Source organism: Ambystoma mexicanum, chromosome 10, assembly GCF_040938575.1.
Source record: "Ambystoma mexicanum isolate Mex_15411 chromosome 10, UKY_AmexF1_1, whole genome shotgun sequence".
Taxonomy (NCBI): Eukaryota; Metazoa; Chordata; class Amphibia; order Caudata; family Ambystomatidae; genus Ambystoma; species Ambystoma mexicanum.
In genome coordinates this window covers 1018445989-1018466581 of record NC_090932.1, presented here as the reverse complement: position 1 = coordinate 1018466581, position 20593 = coordinate 1018445989, and the positions used below count along the sequence as shown (strand labels likewise).

General features: G+C 46.3%; 1 protein-coding gene across 1 annotated transcript in view; it reads left to right on the top strand.

The window, feature by feature from the left end:
* The window catches only part of ABCF3 (ATP binding cassette subfamily F member 3), a 981204-nt gene that overhangs the window by 132677 nt on the left and 827934 nt on the right, over positions 1–20593 (top strand). The window contains exon 5 of the mRNA XM_069618825.1: positions 17336–17433. Within this exon, the coding sequence (XP_069474926.1) occupies positions 17336–17433 (98 nt within the window). The remainder of the gene's footprint in view (positions 1–17335; positions 17434–20593) is intronic.

The window sequence follows — 20593 nt, the reverse complement described above, 5'->3', positions numbered from 1 at the left end:
CCAGGCAGATGAGAGCAGTTTCTTTTTTTAGAGGAGCTAGAGTCTCTGTAATATCATGAAAGGAGTAAAGAAAGAGGTTGGTCGTCTCTAGTTTTGTATCAGCTTTCAAGACCTCTGGAACCAAAGAGGATATCCAAGGGTTTAAGGCCTCAGGCGTCCGTTTCTTAAAATTTCTTGTTAAGATGGAGATTTTACTTTTTCCGTGCCTTATGGGCAATTCATTATTAATCATAAACTGCACAAAAGAGTGGTCTGACCAAGGACATAAAAGAACTTCCGTGTCGCTAATACAAATATTGTGGGTTGCCACCCAGTCCAGCGTATGACCCTTAATTTGTGTGTGTTTTTGTTTTAAATTTTTTTAACCCTTTGCTTAAAACAAGATGGCCCAGATCAACTTCCAGCGCAATAGCTGTAGTATCCGTGTTGCATCCTAGCCAAAAATTGAAATCGCCCATAACTATAAATTTAGTGTTCTGTTTAAGGAGGGGTAAAATCCAGTCTTGATCCAGGTGATCTGTATAGCACTAGCAAATTAATAGTATCTTCAACATTAATACCAATTTCTGTTAATATAGCTTCCGTGCCGGGGAGATCTTCAATGGAAACCAGACAGATTTTGAAATTTGATTTAAATATTACTTCTCCCCCCACTCCCTCTTCCTTCCAATCTATCTTGACGCAGCAAACTATAGCCCTGTGGAATAGCTAACCCCACTGAGGGGCCGGCTGCGTCATAACCCCAGGTTTCTGTGACTGCACAAATATCGATATTGCACTCCTGGATATATGTGGCTACTTCTTAAGCATGCTTAATTAAGGATCTAGTGTTCAGCAACACCACTCTAAGTGCTAATGTGGACTGTTTGGCATGAACCCCAGAAAGGCTATGGGGAAAGGCCAAAATGGACGAAGCCCCTTGAGCCACCCCAGAAGAGCCGCTTTAGAAGAGATCCCACTACTCCTTACTAACATTGTCACACCAGGGTCGAGAAATATCCTTCTAGGTGACCTGGGCCTCAATGACCCGAATGCCAATACCATTACAGAACTTGGCTTTCTTAATCTCATCACTAGCCCCACGCACATTAAATGGAGAACCCTTGATTGTATTGCAGACCTTAACTGCGACATCAAAGTCCTCTCTAACACACCTTGTGCCTGGTCTGACCACCATGTGATCACCTTCACCATTCAGGACATCCCGAGGGCTAGCTCCAGTCCCAGCATGGCCCCACCAGCACCAACTAGCAATAAAAAGAATATTACAGTGGATAAGATGCTCCCGCTACTTAACCCCATCACTAGCCCGCAGAATTACAATTACCTAAGCCCAGAAAAATGGGTAGATCTGTACAAATGGGTAGGGCATGTACAAACATGCCCTCTCTCTGTCCATAGACTAAGTAGCCCCTCTAGAAATGCGAAAAGCTAAACAAACGGCCCACCTCAACACTTGGTACACCATTAGTCTAAAAATGCTGGGCAGTACTAAGAGAGCAGCTGAAGGAGCATAGAAAAAAACCCTGCTCTTAACAAAGAGAAATTCGCACAAGCGTCATCCAACTACAAAAATGCTATCCACCAATAGGAGAATCGGCAACGCGAAATCTGGGACCAAAGAAAGTTTCTCTATCCTCCGAAAATTGGAAACACCTGTGACACCGGATGATCAATGCATCAAAGATACCAAATGGTGCTTGGATATCCAAAAAGCCCTGCTAGAGAAAATTACGCTCCTCCAAACCAAAATTGACGGTAAAAAACAAAGCCTCTCCGTTGAAGCTAAACACTTCAACCAGACTAAAGTCACCATAAACCTGCCGACGCCTTTTCAGTTCGCTCCTATCTCAGTGTCAGAAGCCATTATCATTATTGAAAGCCTCAAACCCTCTAAATGTCAGGGAGATACTTGCCCGCCCTCCTTCATCAAAGAGGTGGTAGCAGATATTGCACCTTTCATCACAACCTTTTTATAAATGCTTCATTCAAATCCTGCACAGTCCCCACCAACCTAAAAGATGCGTGGGTCTGCCCACTCTTGAAGAAACCATCACTTGACCGTAACACACCCTCCCATTATCGACTCATAACCACTGTACTGTTTCTACTCAAAATTCTGGATAGGGCAGCCTACCTTTTTAAATTAAAAAATACCTCGAAAGTAACAACCTCCTCGGCCTTCGCCAATCTGGCTTTAGACCAGGTCATGGCACAGAAACCGCTCTCATAAACCTTAAAACCAAATGGATGAGATAAAGGACAAAGGGAACATAGCCCTCCTCCTGCTAGACCTTTCTGCGGCCTTCGACCTGGTCAACCATAAAGCCTTATGTAAGCACCTTCCATAAACTGCTCATTTCTCGGTTAATCCACCACCTGGATTCAATCCTTTCTCTCAAATAGGACCATGAGAGTATTCTCTACCAGAGCAACAGCCGATCCAGCCCCAGTGTTGTGGAGTGCCCATAAGGCTTGTGTGTCTCTCCCACTTTGTACAACATCTTTACAAAGCCACTATTTCATCTTCCCAACTAGAACTCCACAAATTCACACCTTCATGTTGCCCAGATTCAAACTACAAAAAGCAGGTGGTGCAAGCTTCCCTGTCTTAGCCTCGAAACTCTGGAACTCCCTTCCTGTTCCCATTAGAACCGAGCCTTCCTTTCTCACTTTCAAGAATAAATCTAAATCCTGGCTCCTTACACAATACACATAATGCACTTCTTTACGATCTGGCACTAAAACTCTAGGTTCACACTCTTTCCATGCTTTGTACCTGCTCATTTTGGTGATTTTGTCTGTATTTTCCATATTTTTACCTGCTTACTCTGCTTATGTCTGTATATCACTGTATTAGTGACTTTGATGTATCGAAGAGACTGCTCACTCGTATCCTCCAGTAATCCGATGAGCTTGTTTCCCTTGTCATGTACCTAATGTAACGTTTTATCTGTGTATGTAAGACTATGCGCCCGGTTGCCCAGGGGCCTGGCTGCGCTTTACAAATAAACTAAATACAAATACCTAGACAGCTTGGGTATCACCTACACTAACTATGTAGATACCCAAATTCTCATCCCCCCCCCTCTCAGGCTCCTACACCGCGGACTCCTGTCTCTTGAACAAAATCTCTCCTCGTTCAGGCATGGATGGCCACTCGCGGCCTCCGTCTGAATGATGACAAAACAGAGTTATTATTTTTTTTAATATAACATTTTTATTGTTTTTTTGAAAAAAACAAAACATACAGCCCCGTACAGCGGGGTAAACAAAACAAAACTTCCCAATCCCTGCCCGACAACAACCTCCCACCATAGCTCACCGCCAACGTTCTCCAAATCACTTCTCGACATTTTGCACTCTTATGTCACACCCACCAGGTCATACGCAAGTCTGAGTTGCGCTACAGTACAATATTATGCTTACTGTTAGTGCATTTCTTCCCACTTTTGCCATATTTTCTGCGCTTTCTCAGGGCACCCTCTGGCAGTATAAACCCTCCTTTCCATGGCGATGCAGATGTCCACATCCGTGATCCATTGTTCAAAGCTCGGTGGCCTATCCGAGCCCCAAAGTTGCGCTATGTTCCTTTTAAGTATCGCAGTGGTGGTAGCTAAGAACGCTTTCTCATACCTTGATAGGTCAATGTCTCCTTCTATCCCCAGCAGTAATTGTTTTGGATTTACAGGTATTCTCTTCCCCATTACCCTTGATAATTCATCAGAGCACTGCTGCCAATATTGTTGAATGTTGACACATTCCCACAGGATGTGATAATACGAGCCTTCCTCCCTCTTACATCTCAAACAGTATGGAATTCGCAATCTTACCCCATTTGAACAGAGCCACCCTTGGGTAATATACCCTATGTAGTATCTTCAATTGGATTAGTCTCAGCCTGGAGGAGATGGTCGATTCTCTGGGGTACATTAATGCATTTATCCATTCCTCTGGAAGTATATCCCCTACCTCCCTCTCCCATTGGCTTTCACTCCCGACATTTCTTTTGTGGCAAAGGAGTTAATAGCACTATACATAGTCGATGTAACTTTCTGTTCAAGCAGCTCTGGAAATACATTACGTTCTACTGGGGAATAATCGGGTATATCACACAATTCCGGGAAGTGAGCTTGCAACGCGTGTTTGAGCTGGATTTAGTGATATTGTTTGTTGGGTGGGAGTGCGAAGATGGCAGCTAGATCCTCAAACGTTAAAATTACATTTTCCTTCATTACGTCACCAATTTTCGTGATACCTAGTTGGGTCCATGTTTGCCATTTAGGGAGTTTATTCACCTCTGGGAGATGTCTGTTGTTCCAGAGTGGTTGTGCTGGTGTTAGTTTTTTATCCCAGCCCAGGTATTTGTGTACGTCTGTCCAAATTAGGGTTATATGTGACAACATGAATGGGTTTGCGGATCGATCTTTTTTTTGGTACAGGAGGCTCATGATGGGCCTCTCCTGTGCGTCAGTGTTCCGTATTTTGTTATGCGGTAGAGTGATATCCCCATGCAGTTTGTCATTCACTATTGCCATTTGACTGGCCCAATAATAGGTTTGTAGCCGGGGGAGTCCAATCCCGCCCTCCCATATGGATCTCTGTAACATGGTAAGTGCCATTCGCGGGTGTCCCCCCTTCCACAACAGCCTTCTAAGTGTTTGGTCTATCTTATGGAATTCACTGGTTGCTATAACTAGTGCTGCGTTTTGTACTATATAAAGAAAACGGATAAGGGCCATCATTTTAAAAAGTGCCGCACGTCCCAGTAATGTGAGTGGCAGGGACATCTAGTGGCGAACATCATCCTTCAATCTAGCCATTATTGGATATAAGTTCTCCCCTACATAATCTGTCATTTTATGTGTGACTTGAATACCGAGGTATGTAAATTGTTCCCTTTCAATGCGATAGGGGCATACGTCCGGTATTGCATTGTCTTATGTGCTTCACCGGGAATAGTATAGATTTGGACCAGTTGACGCGGCGTCCGCTGAACGTGCCGTATCTGTCTAATAGGCGCGACACAACAGGACCGGAAACTCGCGGATCCGCCAGATAAATTAACAAATCATCCGTGTACAAGGATACCCTGTCCGACCACCTGAAGCCGCTCCATGTTTAAGTGGTCCTTAACAGGATTGCTAAAGGTTCGATTGCTAACGCGAAAATTAGCGCCGATAGGGGGCAGCCCTGTCGTGTGCCTTTACCCAGTTGGAAGGGTTTGGAGGTATACCCGTTTGCTCTTGTTACTGCTACAGGAAGGTGATATAACATCTTGATCCAACTCATGAAGTAAGGGCCTATTCCCATTCGTCGCATAATTTCCCAAATTGCCTCCCAGTGTACGGAGTCGAAAGCCTTTCGAAATCTATGGATAGAAGGGCTAGGGGGTTGTTTAACTTGGGTATGTTTTCTAGTGCCGTGTGTAGTCTATATATGTTTTGTCTGGTGGACCTTTGTGGCATAAACCCACACTGATCTGGGTGTACCAGTGTGTGTATGACTTGTTGCAGCCGATTAGCTAACACCTTCGCGAGTATTTTTGCCTCGCAAATTAATAAGAGAAATGGGTCTATAGGAACTGCACTTGTCAGGTGGCTTATCAGCTTTTGGCAAAACTATTATTGTAGCTTTTCTGAGGTCTGGGGGGAGGCAACCCTGCGAGCGTGAGTGTTGAAATAGGCGCAGCAGTTGTGGGGAGATTGTTTGCACCAATCTTTTTCCATATTTCAACCGGAAAACCGTTAGGGCCTGGGGTCTTCCCTGATTGGAGTTCTGACATTGCCCATGTTACTTCTTCCTCTGTAATTTCTTGTTCTAATAGGGCTGCCTGTTGGCCATGTAGGGTAGGCAGGGTATTTTTTCCTAGTATATCAGTTGGTGGCGGTGCAGGTGATGCACTGTACAATTCAGCATAGTATTTAGCAAATCCTTCCGCTATCTCTTGGTCTGTCACTAGTGGGGTCCGGTTCTTCTGTTAGTTTCCTAACTTGGGTGAGACCTTATTCCCTGCGTTCTAGCCATGCCAGTATTTTCCCCGCCTTGTCCCCAGTTTCATATCTTTTCGCACGCATTGCTGCGTAGGCTTGTTTTGAGTTGTCTAAGGCTATGTGCTTTAATTGTTTCTGTGCCAATTGCAGTGCACGTTGTGTCTCGGGTAGATCATTGGCCACGTGGGCAGATTCAGCGTCCCGTACCTTGGCCACAGCTGCTCGTATCGCCTCAAGGTGTTTTTTCATATAGGCTGCGGTCCAGGCTATGATTTCACCCCTTAATACTGCTTTTAGTGCCTCCCATATCGTTGTTGGGCTATCCACCGAGCCAGTGTTTGTTTCAAGGTATGTTTCGGTAACTTTTTGTATGTGTTCCACCAATTCCGGAAAAGCCCAGGTAATAACCATTCAGTCTCCAGCTGGGTGGGGGGAGTGGTCTATTAGTCCTAATCGTTAGCATAAGCAGGGAGTGGTCTGAGAAACCTCTGGGGAGTAGTTGCGTCTCACATGCCTCATTTATGTTACTCAGTGGTAGGAAGAAATAATCCAACCTGGATAGCGAAGCGTGTGCACCAGAATGGTACGAATATTCTCTTGTGTTGGGATGTAGGGATCTCCATGCGTCATGTAACCCCAGTGAATTGGTAAATGTGGCGAGCTTAGTACGTATGTTTAGGTTTCTGGATCGTACATGTGTCCTGTCTAACTCTATATCCACTTTGTTAAAGTCTCCTCCAATCAACGTGAGACCTTCAGTGTTGTCAACAATTAGGGGCGTAATGTCAGTAGTCAGAGGGGTTAGTAAGTTAGGTGGTGCATATACAGCGATCATGGAAATAGTGCGTTCCCAAAGGGTTCCTACCGTGTGTACATATCTACCTCCCTGGTCCTGGGTGACCGTCGTAGGGTTGTAGGGGAGTCTTTTATGTACTAGGATCAATACCCCACGTGACCCCATGGTAAATCCTGCGTGAAAGGCTTGCCGGTAGTTTGTACGTCTAAACAGCGTACATCTTGTACCCGCCAGATGTGTCTCTGTTAAGAAGGCTACATCCGGTGAATGTCGGTTCAATGCTTGAGGGACTAGTCGCCTTTTAATGCTATTACTGAGCCCATTAACGCTCCATGTCATCACACGGATGGCTCTACCTTTATCTACGTTGGTGCTCTGGGCCATAAAACATGTGTATATGTCATGTCAGTATATTGTACATCTAAGGGTGTTCCATGGTCCACCAGTCCGGGCAGGGAGTGAACTAGACCATACATCTGACGATTTATTGTCAAGACTCTTTTGTTACTTTGTACAATGCAAACCTTATGTGTGGGAGCTATTGTTGTGCACCTCTTAAACTTGGTGCGGTTTTTAACATAACATTTCTGACCCACCCACCCCCACCCTATACTCCACCCAACCTGAAGCATCTGTCGCCCAATATAACAACCAAACACCCTGTCAAAAGGACAGGTAACTCATTAACTAGTAACCATTACCCAAGTGTCTTTGTTTCTGCTGTAACCAGCCTCCGATTATCTTGCTTTTTGGTTGTTTCGCTTCCAAACTGACTGTTCGTGGTCACAGCCTAAATTCCTGGGTGGTGGCTTCGGGCGGCCGCCGTCACTATATTGGTTTCGAGCTGTTGCAGGTGTATCGGAAAGACAGTGGTTCTCGTGCGACGTCTTGGCCATACTCTCAATGCGTCGGATCTGTTGGTGCCGCAAGGAGAACGACAAGTAGATGACCCAACGGGTCCCAAATGTAATCTGGCTATGCAGCAACCCAAGATCTTTCTGAAAACCTTTGTATGGCATGATTATGGTGTCCAAGGGGCAGGATGAGGTTGTATCCAGGGTGCTGTGTTTCTTATCTCCAAGCTTCTGGTTCTGTCGTGTTCCAGGAGCTGGTGGCCCACAGCTCTTTTAGCAATATTCCTTTGCCTCATCCCGGTTGTTGCTCTGCGGGCTCCACTGCCTGTTCCAGCTCTACTGGTGCCATGTCCGCCAGGGGTCTCCCTCGGGGGGCATGTTCCGGGTGGGGCCGGGGTCTACCCTCCCGTCTCCCCGGTCGCGCCGACCAATCACCCTCAATATGGGTTTCCGCCCATTTCCATGCCTCTTGAGGGTCAGTGAAGTGCGCCGTCGTCCCTTTATGATAAATCTTAAGCTGAGCTGGAAATAGCAATCCGAATTTTACCTTCATGAGGGATAGCTGCCGCTTCAGTGGTTCAAAGGATTGTCTTGCCCGTTGCACCTCTCTCGTATAGTCGGGGAAGAATGCTATGCGGGAGCCGTTATAGGTGACCGTTCCCTTCGCACGGGCCATCTGGAGCAGCGCGTCCCTATCACGATAATTGAGGAGCCTAGCGATTACAGTTCTAGGCGGCATTCCTGGAATAGGTTTGCCAGAAGGTATCCTGTGGGCACGTTACGCCGAGAAAAATTTGGAAAAGGAATGTGGATCATAAATGTCCGCTAACCATTGTTCTAGGAACAATTCCATGCTCGGTCCCTCCGTCCCCTCCGGGATGCCAAGGATGCGTACGTTGTTGCGGCGAGACCTGCCCTCTCCCTCATCCATTCTGGCTTCCAGGGTTTTCAACCGGCGCAATGTATGTGACAATTGTTGGTTGATATTGCCAATGTTGTCTTCCGTACCTGAGATGCGCTGTTCTGCTTCCCCCATGCGAGAGGTGAGTTTTTGTAGGTCATGTCGCAGGAAGGACACATCTGCCGCTATACTATCTATTTTCATTTCGATGGAGGTGCGGGAACTCGCGATGGCCGCCATTACATCTTTCAAGGAAAGGGGATCCTCCATGTCTGGAGAATTTGGCAGTGGTGTTTGATCCGTTGGTTGAGATGTTGTGGCAAAAGCATATTGATCCATCTTGCTTTGTATGGCCGACTTCCGCGGTCTGTCCTTCCCCATTCTGTAGCGTGGGCTGTGGCGGAGTATCCTGTGAAGGCCTGCTCTGTTGTGCTCTTTGATGGACTTCACGGGTGTCACATAGGCTTATGGTTAGTATAATAACAGCAATGTGTCGTCACGCCCCAGTAAAGGGTCCCGCGTGAGCCCGCTCCAGGCAGTGTCTGGCAGGGTGTCTCTATACCCCAATGCTGCACCCCGGATCCGAACGGTCCAGTTGCCGGTGTGAGCGGGAGGGTGTCACCCGCACTGCCCCCGTGCCCGCTCACCTCGATGGGCGGGTATGCCGCCACGGGTTCTCTGTTACAGTTCTAGACCTGTTCCGCTTCCCACTATCCGCCAGGCCGGAGTGGTGCTTAGGTCCCTATAGGAGTGTCCCAACGGAGGGCCGGGGCCGAGAACCATTCAGTGTGGGAGGCTAATGAACTTCAGGTGGCGCAGGCATAACGTGCCATTCGCTTGGGTTGTCCCCCGCTGTTGCCGGTTCCAGCACTGTTGTTGCGCTGCACCCTTTGTGTCGCCGCGTGCCCCTCCGCCCAGTCTGTGGGTTGCGGGCGTTATGCAGTCCTCTCCACGGGGTGGAGGCCAAGGGCAGAGCCGGTCGTAGGCCGCAAGGCCAGCTCTACCGGGGGAGGGAGGATGCCGTTTCACCCCATAGCGCCACTCCGGCGCTAGTCTCCCGCTTCGTTCCCATAGCGAGGTCTCGGCCTCGCTGCCAGACCACCGCGGGCCGTCAATTCCTCAGGACTGAGGGGGGAGGGAGAGGCAGAAAGGATGTTAACTGGCCCAGGGGACCCTGTACTCCAGCCGGTGCAAAGGGGGGGGGGGATCTGTCCACTCTCCCTCCGCGCCGCAGTTCCTCCTACCTTTCTTCAGGAGGGCACACGCAGTGCTGTGCCGTCCGCTCCGGGGCCGTCCGGGCTGCAGCACGGGCCGATGCCTTGCCCCGTATCGCCCGTCACTCCCACTGCTCTCAGCGTTTCTCCCGCCTTCTCCCTCCACAGTGGTCCCCGTACGCTGTCCGCCTCTTCGGCGCCGGGCACTCTACAGTGCGAGGGCACATCCACGCTTCCAGCCTCTGCGTGGACGCCGCAACTCTCCTCCGCAGCTCCGCTAAATCACGGCAGCCATCTTGGTGTCGTGTTTACGCGCCCGATCGGGTTTCAGCTTCGGCAGATTCCTCTGCAGATTTCTCAGCAATAAGTTGGTTTCCTGCTTCCCGACTTCGTGTGTTTATGCCGCACCTCGTCCCCTTTGCCACAGATGTCTTAAAGACGAATTGTGTTCCGCCGAAAAGGATGTTTAATACAGGATTTCTTCGGCGGCCGCTGGAGCTCTACGAACTGACGTCCTGTCCGCTCGCATGCTAGCCACGCCCCCCCCAACAAAGTTATTATTGATTGGCTCTCAAAACTGCCTCAACAAATTAGCCAGCCTATTCCAATCATTCAGTATTGACAAAAATACCATCCAAGTTGCTAAAGCAGTCAAAACACTGGGTATACCTGGACTCTAACCTTAGCCTCACTAAACAAATCGATGCCACAGCCTCCTCAGTTGCCTACACAACTGAACTTATAACCGCCTGCAGACCGTTCCCGTCACCTGACAGCTGCATCATCCTGGCCAGAGCACTTATCTTATCGAAACTGACTATTGCAACACATTCTACAACGGAACTAGTCTGCACAACCTTAACAAACTTCAAGTGCTTGAAAATAATGCTCTTAGAGCTGCCCTTAACATACCCAGTCAACCACATCACGGTCGCCAGACACAAAAAGTGGCTCTCTGTGAAGAACAGAATCACTTACAAAATGTTATCCCTCACCCATAAGTGCTTAGCCAACCTAGCACCAAAATGCCTAAATTGCAAATTCTCCAAAAACCTATCAGACTGACCCACCAGGTCAGCACAAATGAACCAACTCCTCATACCAAAATACAAGCTTGAAAAATCTGGGGGCAAAAGCTTTCCGGTCCTAGTCGCCAAGCTTTAGAATGTTTTACCTGCGGACCTCAGAACAGAGGGAGTATATGGCACATTTCGAAAAAAACTAAAAACCTGGCTAGTCTCTCTCAAGAATAACCCTGTTCCTTGAAGGCAGATCTTAGCTCCTATCCTCCCGAGTACCGCTCTGTCTATTTTGTTCTTTCAAGATAACTAATCTTGACAACCGCCAACCCGTATTGGCAATCTTTTATTTTGCCACTTTAGTTCTACATACATGCATAATATAATTTGCAATGCTATATGATGTACCATACCAAATGTGCCTTCCCCTCATTGTGTCTGCTAGTATAATATAATATAATTGTAACGCTCTCTAATGTACCACACCAAATGTAATGTAATTCACCTGTACTTTGACTGTAACCTGTACATACTCAAGTGTAACATGTAGATATGCGCCCAGATACCTATGGGTGGGGAGCACTATATAAATAAAAGACCAACAAAACAAACATCAGTAGTTAAATGTTCTCGAAGTCCAATTGCTGGGTATTGTGAACATCCTGCGATACCATGAGGTCCCTGGTGACTGTATGATCTATAGTGCTGCCGTTGCTAACTAAAGGCTCCCCTTCAGTCGTCATCAGACTCAGCAGCACCTAGTTGGAAAGGCGTCATTGAAGTAACATGCCCAATAGTATCACCTACGTGGGAGCTGCTAGTAATATGAGACCCTGACGGTGCAAGAGCTGCATTCCTCGGGGAAATAGAACCTTCCAAACATCTACTGGAGCTGTTAACATCTAGTCTGGCCCTTGCCCAATTTATGGCCGCCAATACTTCTGTAATGCCTATACCGCTTACCAGGTAATCGGGAGATAAACGGTAAAGAAACCACCTCCTTCACAAACCTTCACGGACCGTCACAGACCGGCTTGTCCCTCTCGTGCCTGATATGCATATATATGCTGGTCGGAACCACAAGTCCGATGGGAACAGTAGTTTCCGACTGCAAGCAGGAGATAGAGCCTGAAATAAGCAAGCAGCGCAACAAATTGGAAGCAGACTAGAGCCTCCAGAAATTTACCTCCTAAATGAATTCAAATGTTGCTGTTACTAAATCACCTCACAATATTAGCACACAGTTTCCTAAAACACTCCTAAAATTCTTAAAGCGAATCCCTTAGCTGCCGTAAAACAGTTTAAAATACAAAAGCAATTCAGAAGCGGCGCAGATATCAAGTGCCAAGTGTTTAAAATGTAAATAGTGGAAAGCGGAAGCCGAATATAGCAGAAAACGTCCTTATATATTGCCCGCCACAGACCAGCGTGTTGCTCTCACGCCATATGCTGGTCGGAACTACAAGCCTGATGGGAACTGTAGTTTCCGACTGCAAGCAGGAGATGGAGCCTGAAATAAGCAAGCAGCACAACAAATTGAAAGCACGCTAGAGCCTCTAGAAAGCTGCTTTAATAAGCATCATAAAGCCCCTTTTCTGTGGCCTAGTGTCATGAGCACTGCTCCCGAGAAGCCAAGTCAAGCCCAGCATCCTCGGAAGCAGGCTCACGACCCTCGTCCCCGGCTCCAGCAAACCCCTATTGGGGCCCTTTGGACCATGTCCTGGCGCCTCTGGCGCCAGGCTCATAAGGAACCTCCGTCCCGGCGCCAGGGGCGCCGGGCTCATAATTCTTGCAAAGGTGCTTGGGTGGACCTACCTGTAGCAGACCATGCTGCATACTCACCTTTGCAAATGCTGGCAGGATGAAGTCCCCAGCCTTCTGCTGGGAGGAACTATTCCCTGAACTGGGACTACTTTCTTACCTGGGTGGGGCTGGTGCCACTCCTTAGCTCTGGAACACAGGAACTCTTTTACCTGGGCGAGGCTGAGGAAGAAGACACCCAATCACTCCAACACTATTTAAACCACACCCGATTGGGAAAACGTGCTTCGCGTTATTCTGCATCTGCAGCAGGACGCTCACCGAGTCAGCTCCAGCATTCCAGGGACATCTCCAGCTTCAGCTCAGCAACCTGTGGAAGAAAGACACGAGAACTATACTTACCATCCAGGAATCCAGACACCGGCAGAACCTGCAAGCAAAAGAAACATAAGGTTAGCAAGTTGCAACACGTTCGCAGCCGCGCTCGCTTACCTGATCCATCTGTGCTTTCCACGGATTCTTCGCGGCCTTCTCTTCAGCAGCCTAACGGCACCTGTAAAGACAAAGAACATTGTTAAGTAGGAATCGGGTGAAGGCGGCCGCATTTACTTTTCTTACCTGCTTTTGTGCGCGTTTTACGATCTCTTCAACCGCAGCAGCCCGGCACCTGAAAACAAGAAAAGACATTATTGAAGTGCCATTAAAGACTGCAAGAAAGCCTAACACTTACATGTTTCCCCACGTGCATCCGCGACTGGGAAAACGCCCGCAAGGTCCCGACACCTGCAAATAAGAAAAGAACATTGTTAGAGGTGCTATAATAAGGCCACAGATCATTATACTCACGTACTTTGCATGTGCAACGGCAACGGACGAACAACGCCGCAACATCTCAAGACCTGAAAACAGAAAACGAGGGACTTTATTGAGGTGTCATTGAAATTCCCATACCTACGTACAACCGCACGTGTCACGCTCTCAGTGACCACGCCCTCAGCATCCAGGCACCTGAAAAAGACAATGCAAAGACTTCATTAAAGGTGCCCATCAAGACTATAAACTCTTTATACCTACTGGCATCCGCTCGTGCAGTAACGGCGGCATCACCTTTTGGCATCTCAGCACCTGTGCCACTTCTAAGGCCACAAAAGACTTTGAGGACCTCCAGTGACGTAACTGGAACCCACGCACCCCTGCATAAGTCGCAGGATGGAGAGCCCAGCATTAATACGCCCAAGGTGAGAGCTCACCAGGACATTGGACTTTCGGAGAGTTGGCGATTAGTGAGGAGGAAGTCCAGCCAAACGGTCATTAACCCTTTTTTCTTCCGCCTGCAGAAACCTTACCCTGCAAGCCAGACGGTCAATAAGAGGAAGCCCAGTCCAGAGAGTCATCCGAGCTCTACGCTTCTCAATTGAAGAGACTATAACAGTTCATCCGGGACCAGCGCCTCCGTGGGAATCAGGTGAGCGTTACACCTAGTGAGGTTTCTCTGGCCAGGTTCCCACATCCCCGCCATCCAGACCCTTGCATTGTTTTTCTGAACCTCTCACCGTCTTGCCCGCCTGCTCTTTTACCCCTTCCCAAAAGTGCTGTATCACTGGGTAGCTCCACCACATGTTTCCAGTCCCCCTTTACTGTGCACCCCCTCCAGCATTTGTCGGATGCAGTTGGGAACATTGCATGTAGCCTTTCCGGCGTGTAGTGCCATTGTAGTATTTTTTTGCCACATCTCTCTGACCTGTATGGATCGCATTAACTTGGGGACAATTTCCCATATGTACTACCATTGCTTCCTGGTAATCGCCTCACCCAGAGTCTTTTCCCATTTCGCCATGTAATTCCACCTGATCTCCTCCCCCTGGGTGTTTAGAATCTATAAAGGATCGAGACCAGCTTACTTGTACCCGTGCTTGTCGTTAGTTACTGCTCAAATGGTGTCAAGTGTCTCGTGACGGCCTGCCTTTTGTGTGGGGCCAATGCATGAGTTTTGTATACTTGAATATGTGTTTACTTGTTAGTTCTGTTTGCAATCTTGGAAAGTCAATAGTCTTGTCCCTGGTACATATCCCTTATCGTCTTGCATCCTATTTTTTTCCACTTTTGAAATATTGTTGTGGCCATCCTTGGATGGAATTCTGGGTTCTCAAACATTGCAAGATAGGGGCTGGGCTGAGTCGACGGAACCCCTCTCTGTCACCATGCCCGCCCCCATCACCTCACTGATCTTAATTTTCAGGTATCTATGTTGGCTCTTTAGCCACACTAGTCCCTGAAGTGGGGTCCCAGCCACTGCCCCATCTTGTTTTGCCCATATGCAAGTTGGGGTGTCTACTACCCATTCTTTCACTACCCTTAATTGAGCTGCTTTGTAATATCTGCGGAGGTGGGGGAGTGATCGGCCTCCTTGATTTCCGAACGCCAACAGCGCTGGCTTCGCTACTCTTGGTGTTTTGTGTTTCCATATATAGGTTTTGATGGCTTTATTCAGAGATTTGAAGAACGTTTTTGGAATTCGAACAAGTAGGCCCTGGAAGTGGTACAACCATTTTGGCAGGACCACCATTTTAATTGCTACCATGCACCCCCACCAGGATGTCATTAGTGGGTTCCTTTTTTTAATGTCTGCTTTGATTTTTTTTCCAGCAGGGTTAGGAAATGAGCTTTATACATCATGTACAATTATGGTGTTAATGTTACTCCTAGATAGGTTATCCTCTGTTTTGCCACCTGCAGATGTACATTTTGGGTTAATGCCTCTATTGTGTCGTGGTTTGGCGATAATTTTAGCACCTCTGACTTCTGTCTATTGATCTTACAACCGTAAATTTCCCGAACCGTTACAGTTCTTTCATGAGTGTTGGTAGGGAGTTTTCTGGGGTTGTTAATGCCCCACCAACATGTCCGCAAAAGCCATGATTTTATGATCCTGTTCCGTCTTCTCTATACCCTTTATTCCCTCCACCTCTCTTATCTTGGCCAGTAATGGCTCTAAAAAGATTGCATACAGCAGTGGCGGGAGTGGCCATCCTTGCTTCTTCCCCCCTCCCCAAGGTTACCGGACCCAAGACTATTCCGTTGAGGAATACCGACAAAAGAGGTGATCTGTAGTTGGCCCTAACCATTTTGAGGTAATTCTGTCCAAACCCCGTTTGTTCCATAGTACGGAACAATAGTGTCCACTCTACCCTGTCAAATGCTTTCTCTGCGACTAGTATGGCCAGTGTTTGTTATTTCAATTTTTTCTATTAGATGACAGACGCTACGTGTGTTTTCAAATATCTGGCTTGTCGGTACAAAGCCTGATAGATCTGGAGCTATGAGTGATGGGAGTAGGTCCGAGATCCTCTCTGCCAGTATCTTCGTGTCTAGGTTTATTAGGGCTATCGTACAATATGAACCTTGGAGTGCCAGGTTTTTACCCTGTTTGGGGAAGACTACCAGTTTTGCCTCGTTCATCATTTGGGTAATGTTGCCTTGTGCCTTAAATGTATTGAATGCACTGTTTGTCTAGGGGCCAGAATATCTTGAAATTTCCAGTAAAAGCTGTGCGGGTATCCGTCTGGTCCCAGTGCATTATTTCTCGGTAGGTTTCTAATTGCTTTTGTCACGTCTTCCACCGTTAAGTTACACCTAAAAGACATTCTTATATGGTTTTGCTAACTAAATAAAATTACTGTACATCTTTGTGTGAGAATGTGCAGCTGTACCGATAATACGGTAGAACTGTCATTAGTGTCAAACTCTGTAACAATTGTACCGCAAGCAACTACCAATGAAGCAGTGTGCTTTGAAAAGTATTTATAAGTATTCCTATGTATGGTGGTTAAGTGATCGAAGTATTTTAAGACATTCCTTGTGTGAATGTAATATATATTTTGATATAACTTTATTGGTGTAAGTGTTTCTTTGGACTAGTTTACTAATGGGGTTCAGTGTACTTACCTACAGCTCACATCTTCCTCCTATGATGAGCCTGACTGCTCTGCCTCTCTACCAAGTTTCCTTGAGTAGTAAACGCTTATACTAAGAGTTGGGGACCTGACTGCAATTCAGATTGTTTTATGAAGATTTACCTCAAGTGGACTTTAGGAAAACTTCCCCTAACCGTTTCTTCCAACATCCCACCACCATCTCCTGGTACTGCTCACTAGTCTGTGCACAGCATGTGATTCCAAGCAGATTCACAAGCAACATAAGACCTACATTACTCACCGTAATTGTATTTCTGGTGCTTTTATCTGCTTAGATTCACATGCGCCCACTCTTCCTCCCCGCTGGACTTGGAGGAACATAGACATCTTACATCTTCCTATACTTCTGTACTCTCACGCATTCTCTTCAGGCTCCCTCATCGCAGAATAAAAACAACTGGTTGACCTCGAGGCATGAGGGATCATGGGTACATTACAAGACACAGTAGGCATAGTTTTAGACACGGCCAGGTCGACGTCCCTTTTTTAACTTCGAAAACAAGATGCAATACTCTGCGATTACCATTAGATGTTGGACTATATGCACAGCATGTGAATCTAAGCAGATCCAAGCACCAGAAATACTATTACGGTGAGTAATGTATCTACGATAGCTCATCTTGGAAAATTCCATGCTGGGATCAAAATAACTCTTGGAATTTGTTGTCAAGAGGGAGACTTTTGTTTGATAATGGCTACCGGTTAAACCTGAAGTAAAAGTTGGTGGTATTTGGTGCGCCCGGTACAATTGTAAATTGAAATCTGTATTCCTGCATTGTTCTTTGCAACTTGTTTTTGAACTATTTTGCTTTCCACTCCATAGGGTGTCAGTGCCAAAAAACTGGAAAAGGCCGAGGCTAAGCTGAAGGCCAAGCATGATAAGAGGACTGAAAAGGATTCTCAAAAGGTGTCTGGGCCACTGTAAGTGATTGCCTGTCCCTCTTTGCTCAGCCTCCTGCATGGTGCTACCTGCTGTCTGTGGCACATGCCTAACATTGTGCAAGAAATATGCTGGCATGGGGATTCTTATGGAGATTTGTTTAAACTTGATAAAAACTAATGAGACTAATCGAATTTGGCAATAATTGGAACGTTCTGCCGGTGAATGTACCTTGTGTGGAGAAGGGTTTGTTCAGGAAATGCGGCATGTATTGATTTCATGTTAATTTACTTTGACCCTCAGAGAAAAAACTTTGCATCTTTTGTTTGACATAGCTTGGGTCGCTACCCAAGACTTCTGGCATAGGCTTTCAGCAGGAAAAGAGATCTCACTGTCTTTTGCATTACTAAATCTTTTGAATGAATTGAATTTTATAAAATGATCGTTGTAAATCTGTAAATGAAAGTATTGCAAGGATCACATATATCCATTTTTATTTCATTTTGCTCTGAATTCGTTATGATAATATGCATTTCTTGTTATGTTAACTTTATTTTTGAGTTTTAGGGTTGATTTATATTCATTTGTATTTCTATTTTCGAAAAACAAGTGTGAATTGATAATTTGTCATTCAAAAATGATGAAATGTGTACAGTCCTTTTGTGTGACTAAATGCACAATAACTTTTTTTTTTTAAATGGAGATTTTCATTTTGCACATTTTTCCCTTTGTCATGAGCCTCCCAGGACCCTTCGTTTTGACATCCATGTTTTTATATGGCAGCTGTCTCGCTACCCTTTGTGTTGTGCTGCCATGGGTCACTAGGACTCCCTTTTCTATGTAGTTTTGCATCCACTGGGTAGCCAATGTGTCTACCAGTGCAGTATTAGCACTCTCCCCGTTTTGACCATTTCAGCACATACCTTCTTACATGAGATGCTGTGGGGATATTTTATGTCCCCTTTTCTTAGTTCCCAGTAAAATATGTGTTCCTTTCCAGGCATCCCCTGTACTGTCTGGTGGCAGTCGTTACTTTTTTTTGTGTGCCCTACCCCGTGCTGCTTTTTTTTGTTGTGATAATGCACTTACTTAAAAAAGTAATCTCTGCATTTTTTAAGTCCTGCTCAAGAAAGCCTTCATGCACCTTGGCAGAAAACCTGCAAAGGTCTCCCGTGTGTGTGAGTTTTCGGGAAGTGGGGGAGGGGGTGTTTGCCTGCCGGAATCAACATTATTCAGCGGCCTGGGTGGTGGACAATGGGAGGCTGACTGTCCACTACTGGGTAGCAGCTTCCAAGTTTGAATGTTGATTACTTCCTTATTGGATGGGTGGGGTTGCTCCCAGAACGAATTCTGGGTATAAGGAGATCAGCTGGACCTACAAAGCAGGTTCACCACTGTAGTTGCAGAAGACCCAAAGTGGAACACGCTGGGACGCCGAAGGGCTGCTGCAGAAACCAACATTGGCTCAGCTAATATCGGCCTATCCCGGAGCTCAACATTATGCTCGACCAGTAAGACCTCTGAGAGGTGCGTTCCTTGCTTTAACTGGTGGTACCAACCAGTCAGCCGTACTGCTCTAGATCCATTGCTTGTTTTCGTTGTTGGAGTGTGCATCTTTGCATTGTCTCTGGTACAGATCCAGCTTTAATTGAAAACAAGCACTTCCATCTGGATAAATGGCTGAGACTCCTCATGGGCATCCTTTGGGCTTGACTGGGATGTTGAAAACACACACTGTGCTGACCTCCACTAGGTAGGACCCTGAACTTAAACCACTGAGCTGCTGTATTCCTCCTGAAACTGCACCGGGTCAATGCAAGCTGTGCATCTGTCAAATCTACAACGCTCTTCTCTTCATTGTGGGACCGATGGGTGATCTCCCAACCATCCGTGCATTCCATAGGAACCAAAAGCCAACCAGCGATTTTCCCAGATTTTGTTTTTAAAAAACATTTTTCAAAAATTCTGCAACCCGACGACTATGCAGAACGTTAAGTAACAGCCTTGTCCAGTGAGATACAGTCACCTGGGGAATTTCTACCTTTTTAGGGATTAGGGGGCCTGAGGTTCCTTATGTCTTAAACCGCCTCACTCCCCATTGGGCTCAAACTTCTGCTTACTGTAGCGCTATCCGAGACTGGGCCCGGCGGTGGTGTCTGGGTCCTCCGTTTGGACATCAGGGGTGGGATCTTCTTCTCTGAACTCTACAAAGCGACTGAAGACTCCTAATTCCATTTTTAGCCTACCACATTTGCTCTGCACTAACTGCATTTAGAGTTATGCTTTCCCTAGCTGAGTGAGATCTCCTAGACTACGCATCTTTACTCTCAGGAACCACTGTGGAACACGTGAAGACTCCCAGAGACTGTGAAGGCTAAGGCTTGACCTCTGGAGACTAGTTAAAAAGGTTTATAGTGATATGTTCGACAGTCATAGTCTCTAAGTTCAACAGTTTCAACACAAAAGCATTGGGAAAAAAAATTTCGAATGCATTTTAAAAAAATATATATATTTTAATAGGGGGGTTCCCCCCGCCAACCCCTGGTTTTCTTTATAAAACACTTTTTTTCTATACCAAAATAAAATAAAACCTGCAACATGAAAAAAAATGCATTCAAATTTTTTTTCTTTGAAACTTTCTATTCAAAACTTTTTTACGTAGAAACTATTTTTTCGAAAACAATGACAGGATAGCCCTCCCATATACTTTTATGGGCACCCTTGTCTTTTTGCTTTGTTTTAAACTCTGTCCCGGCTTTTTTGGTGGTAAGTAATGTCTTCTGCTTTACGCCACTTGCCCTTTTGGTCAGGCCACAACACTATCAGTACTGAGAGACTGTCTTTGTGAATTTTTTATATTGCTACAATTGCACACATCACCTTAAAGTAAAGTGTGGGTAGGATAGTTTGTATCCTTGGAACCTTTTCTGTAATGGCAATTTGGTTACTTTTACAAGGACGAGCTGGTGGCAGCAGTTATTTTTCTACTGTGTTTTGGTAATTTTACCCATGCACCCGACGATGGCCGTGCCACAAGGTTTATTTGCTTGTCCTTTTGTCCATATTGTTCCTTGGCCTCTTTCCTGCCTTCCGAAGTCAGGAAATGCCATATATAGAGTGCCCTTTCCTGGGGAAAGCTGCTGCATTCGTGGGCAAAAGGGTGGTTTGTGTGTGAACCTGGATGTGGAGTTTGGGGACTGT